Below are 4845 nucleotides of genomic sequence, written 5' to 3' on the forward strand. Positions count from 1 at the left end.
TGGAGGTACCGAGCAGATAAGCCGAGCTATTCACTGTGTGAATTGGGGCGAACGGCAGCGAGTGAGCTTCTGCTCAGCCAATCCAGATGTTGGCTCAGCTGAGTCGAAGTGCTTCTCCACTTCGGCCAAGCCGATCAGAGCATGTTCGGCTGACCGACGTGCAGCTGATGTATGGCTGAAATCAGCCGTAGTCAATAGCCGAACGCTGTTCGGCTCACTTTACTACGGCTTGGTTATTCACTCAGCTCGGTTATAAAAATATGTGCCTCCAGCTGTTCTCTTGAGAAGTTACACTAATTTGTCAGCTAAATACTATAGGAAATGTTTTATTGCACATAATCTTGTTCTACAATTAGGTTGGCCCCCTTAAAGATTTAGTCCTCTCAATTCAGCCCCCTATTTTCACTCTGTCATCTTTGTATTGCCGTCTGTGCCCTCCCTGGGAAAATTCACAGCTTTAGCCGAGTTGTCCTTAGGGCAAGCGACAGGTGTAAATCTTCCAATGGGGACAGATATTCAGGTGACAGTAAGGGTGGGAAGTCTTCTTATTTTGTTTTGTCTCCATGGCAGGAGGTGAAGGGAAATATCCAGAGCACGACACAGGGAAGGGTTAAAACCCCTATCTAAAACAGAAAATAATGTTCTATACATTCAGTAAGAGGGAACTACCCAAGTGATACCCACATTTAAAACAATGTTTCAAAGTTTTGAAAACCTATAGGCTTGCTTCTAATTGGCATGCACATGCACTGTTCATTTGGGCAGACTTCACACAGATTGTGATTACGAGAGTTGCCTTATCTCTACATTTACTGGAGAGATCAATTTCATGTCAACCCAAAATTTTCAATCCTTGAGTCACCTCGCAGCACTGATTTTCTAATGTTGTATTCAACAGACTGCCATATTAAATGGCACAAAGCTACAGTTTTGGCACATAAGATATGTGATATGAGCTGGATAGTAAACTAGATCCTAACAATACATCATTAGATCATTAGATTCAACCTAAAAAGACCTGTCAGTATTTTGGAAAAATAGCATATTTGTTCCATTTCATTGACTTTCACAGCTTTAAGACATATTACAGTATACTGTATTATTTAAATATAAACATGTTTGTGCCAATACTAATGTGTATCAGCACCTTCCATTTGAGACACTGAGCAAGTCAATGGTTCTTGAATAGTACTTTAAATTGAATAATAGTGGGTATGCCTCTGCTGCACTGAAATCCCACGCAGTGTTTTCATCCCTGCCCAGTTCTCCACTGCTGGGCTACATCTCATCTTCTCTAACATAAGGGGAAAGTAATCTGTAGTTCAAGAGTACTCAGGCGGGGTTGGTAACACTACTTTGGATTTCATTGCAGCACAAGCAGATTTGCCAGCTCAAAACCGGAAGTTGCGAGCTGGCAAGATCAACAGGAATATTTTGGTACTCACTAGACATGTGCACTGCCAAAAAATTTGTTTAGTTTCGTTTTAAATTCGGATTTGTGTTATTTCATTTTTCAGGATTCGGGTGTGAAAGTCAATTTGGATTCGGAATTCGTATTCGGACGAAATTCGGTAGCGTTAGTACGAACGTTCGTTTCGTTTTCTGTTCTCATTCGTTTCGTTCATTCGTTTGCAACAAAAGTGACATTTGAGGGGGAAAAAATATTTTTCTCCTTCTCTAATGTCACTTTGCTCCAACGAACAAAACGAATAAGAAACGAATAAGAACAGAAAACGAAACGAACGTTCGTACTAACGCTACCGAATTTCGGAAATGGAAATTCGGATTCGTTTGCATTCATTATGTCTGTAATTTGGAATTCGGATACATCCGAATTTCCAAAAATTCGTCCGAATTTCGATTCGGAACTAAACGAATCGCACATGTCTAGTACTCACAGCATTTTTAAAAACACAAAACATGGGGAAATGTGCATATATCTCAGAAATTTAATAAATGTTTTTTTGTTTTGTTTTAATTTTGCCCAGACATGTTGAAACTGTTGGATCTTAGCACATGGCCCAGTACAAGGCGCAAGACCTATATCCAATAGCCATACACATATGGCAATCAAGATTCTTAAAAAGTTTGAATTTGGTAGATTCCATTATTCTTGTAGTATTACTATGTTATATAGGCACGGCATACAATTTTAAGCTTTAACCCCATCTTTCATACATAATAGTACACATTTATTAATAGTTTGCAAGCACTGTAAAAATCTAGCTGGTTTCCGGGAACAGATACTTAAAGCTTGCACAGAAATTGTGGACAACACAGTTAGCCCATCTAACGGGCTATAATACTTACAATGTAACAATTGTTCAAGATACTTTGATTTTGTTCAAAATACAATGTACCATATAGACCCAACAGTCTGCTATGTGGGCTCAGTTAAAAATTAAACAAAATTAATATCAGAAATAAACAACAACTACTAAGAATTTGTTTCTTAATTATTTTACTTTTATTACTGTTGCACCATTTATACAATTACATATATTTTCAATGCATCCATTTTACATCTTCCGTAATTTTTTTTGTTTTTTTTTTCCTTTTGTTCCTGTTTTGCTTTTTTTATTTATTTTTATTAGTTACTTGCTTTTCAATGAGTTGTGTTGGTGTCCGTGACATAGAATGGAAGAAAAACTGGAACTGCAAATCAACGCAGACTTTATTATTATTATTATTTCCACTGACCAATAAACAGAACTACAGGTGCACCCAACCACAGACATGCATTATTTCATCATGAGAAATCTAGGTAGACTAAGTAGGATGAGGATGTTGTTACTCCCAAAATATCTGGAGAGGAAAAAGACAGCTAAAGTGGGATCTTGTTGTAAAAGTTTGGCCATTATTCACTGCATTTAAAAAGAAATGTTGACTGCAAATGAAAGAAAAAAAAAATATATAAATCTCTGAAAAAAAAGAAGATTTGATTGCCTTGGCACAAGCCCTACGGGCAAATTCAGAGAAAATCTCTTCTGCAATCGCATTGCAGGAGGGAAAACAAAAAAAAGGTATCACCGTACGTTGACCTTCCATTTTGTAGCTGCTCAGATGTACAAAAAAATGCTCAAAAACATCTATATAGCTAAACTTTTCTTTCTTTAATTTACTTAATTGACAGAGTTGGTGGAAGGTTTATTTTGTACATTTTCGTCCCCCACAAAAATACTATTTGGATTTTTATATTGTTTCTGGGCATTACATGTATTTTATTCAAATCTAAATCAAGTTTGTTAGTATATCTGAAAAAATAATCAAAAACAAAGAAAAAAAACATAACTGAAGGTTGTTTTAAGTGGTTATTTCAAACAGGCTGTCCATCTTACTCTTGAACTGCTACGGTTTGATCAGAATTAGCTGCTGGGGTTTCAGTAGCGTTAACTTCATCAGCTGGTCCTGCAGGCTCGGAGGCCTTAGTAGAAGAACTAGGTGCTTCAGGTTCTGGAGACTTCACGGAAGATGGAGCAGGTTCGCTGCTAGGTTTGGAGTCTGCAGCTGGAGCAGACTCAGTTTTGGCCTCTGGAGCGGAGGGAGCCTCAGTCTTTTTGGCTTCCCCATCCTCCTTGCTCTTCTCCTCTACTTTACTTGGTGCTGGTGCTTCTGAAGGCTGGGAAACCTTTGCCTCAGTAGTAGGCTCAGAGACTTTAGTGGCTTCGCTACTTGCAGGCGCAGCAGGAGTTGCAGCTGCTGGTTCCTCTTGCTTCGATGCAGGGGGTTCCGCACTCTGAGGTTCTGCTTTGGCTTCAGAAGAAGCCTCCGTCTTCTCAGATTCTGTTTTTTGTACAGCCTCCTTTTTAGCTGCATCTTTATCTCCTTCCTTGACCTCAGTTTTGTTCTCTGCCACCTGGGAATCCTTATCATTCTTCTCATCCTTATTTTCCTTTGCATCTGCATTTTCTACAACAGACTGGGACTCCTCATTGGTTTTAGTTGCCCCCTCTTCTTCTGTATTAGCTTCATCTGCCTTTTTGTCCTTGTCTTTTGATTTGTCATCATTTACATTGTATCCCTTCTTCTTCTTGCTCAGCTTTCCTCCCATGTTTAAAGCCCTGGAATAGCAGAAAAAAAAAGTGTCACTAGATCATCCAAAAGAGAATTTCACAGGTCAAAAAAGTTATGAAACCATGTTATTATAATTAAGGTATGGGCATACACTCTGTATGTTAGGAACACACATTTTACCAACACTGCAACATATATTTTAAATAACATCAATTTGCAATCCATAATTATATCATTGAGGAAAATTCTTCGAGAAGCTACGGGCGGTTTAAAGAAGAGCAAATGCTTAGCCAACAGAGTTTTTACATCTGCCAAACACAGGTCAAACCCTACAGAAGCACAAGCTATCCTGTGAATAATTCAAGAGGCTGATTAATGGAATCTCTGCCAACTCAAATATACCTATTCCTAAGGTGAATTAAATGGTTATTCAGTACCCCTTCCGAATTATAGTATTACTGGATATATGCTGCCTGGGCAGCAAATGTACTGGAATCTTTCAGTGTCCTTAAATAAAATAATTATTTTCTTTAGGTTACAGGCCCAAAACATTATGAAATGCCCACATGTATAAAGTGAACCGAAGAAGGTCAAGCCAAAAAAGAAAAAAACCCTGCAAAGTGTATATATAGAAGTGAAGGGTGAAGAAGACCAAGCAGCAGCCAAAAGTCTGATAAACTGTTAAATGCCGAAATATGCACTGAACCAAAATCAAGTTCTACTAAAACGCCCAGTATAGCATCCAGGAGCTACTTACTACAAATTAATTTTTCGCATCCCATCTGTTATCTTGTCACGTAAAATAAAAACTGCAAACTAATATATATATAT

At 38.1% G+C, this 4845-nt stretch overlaps 1 protein-coding gene across 2 annotated transcripts in view; it reads right to left on the reverse strand.

Annotated features, from left to right (window-relative positions):
* Positions 1-2444: 2444 nt before the first annotated feature.
* Positions 2445-4845, reverse strand: part of BASP1 (brain abundant membrane attached signal protein 1) — a 69918-nt gene continuing 67517 nt past the window's right edge. For both annotated transcript variants that reach the window (XM_018558460.1, XM_018558461.1), the window contains one exon: positions 2445-4061. In XM_018558460.1, coding sequence (XP_018413962.1) covers positions 3335-4051 — 717 coding nt within the window. In that variant the 5' untranslated portion in view covers positions 4052-4061 and the 3' untranslated portion in view covers positions 2445-3334. The remainder of the gene's footprint in view (positions 4062-4845) is intronic.

The sequence above is a fragment of the Nanorana parkeri genome, unplaced genomic scaffold (assembly GCF_000935625.1).
Source record: "Nanorana parkeri isolate BGI_ZX_2015 unplaced genomic scaffold, ASM93562v1 scaffold340, whole genome shotgun sequence".
Lineage (NCBI taxonomy): Eukaryota > Metazoa > Chordata > Amphibia > Anura > Dicroglossidae > Nanorana > Nanorana parkeri.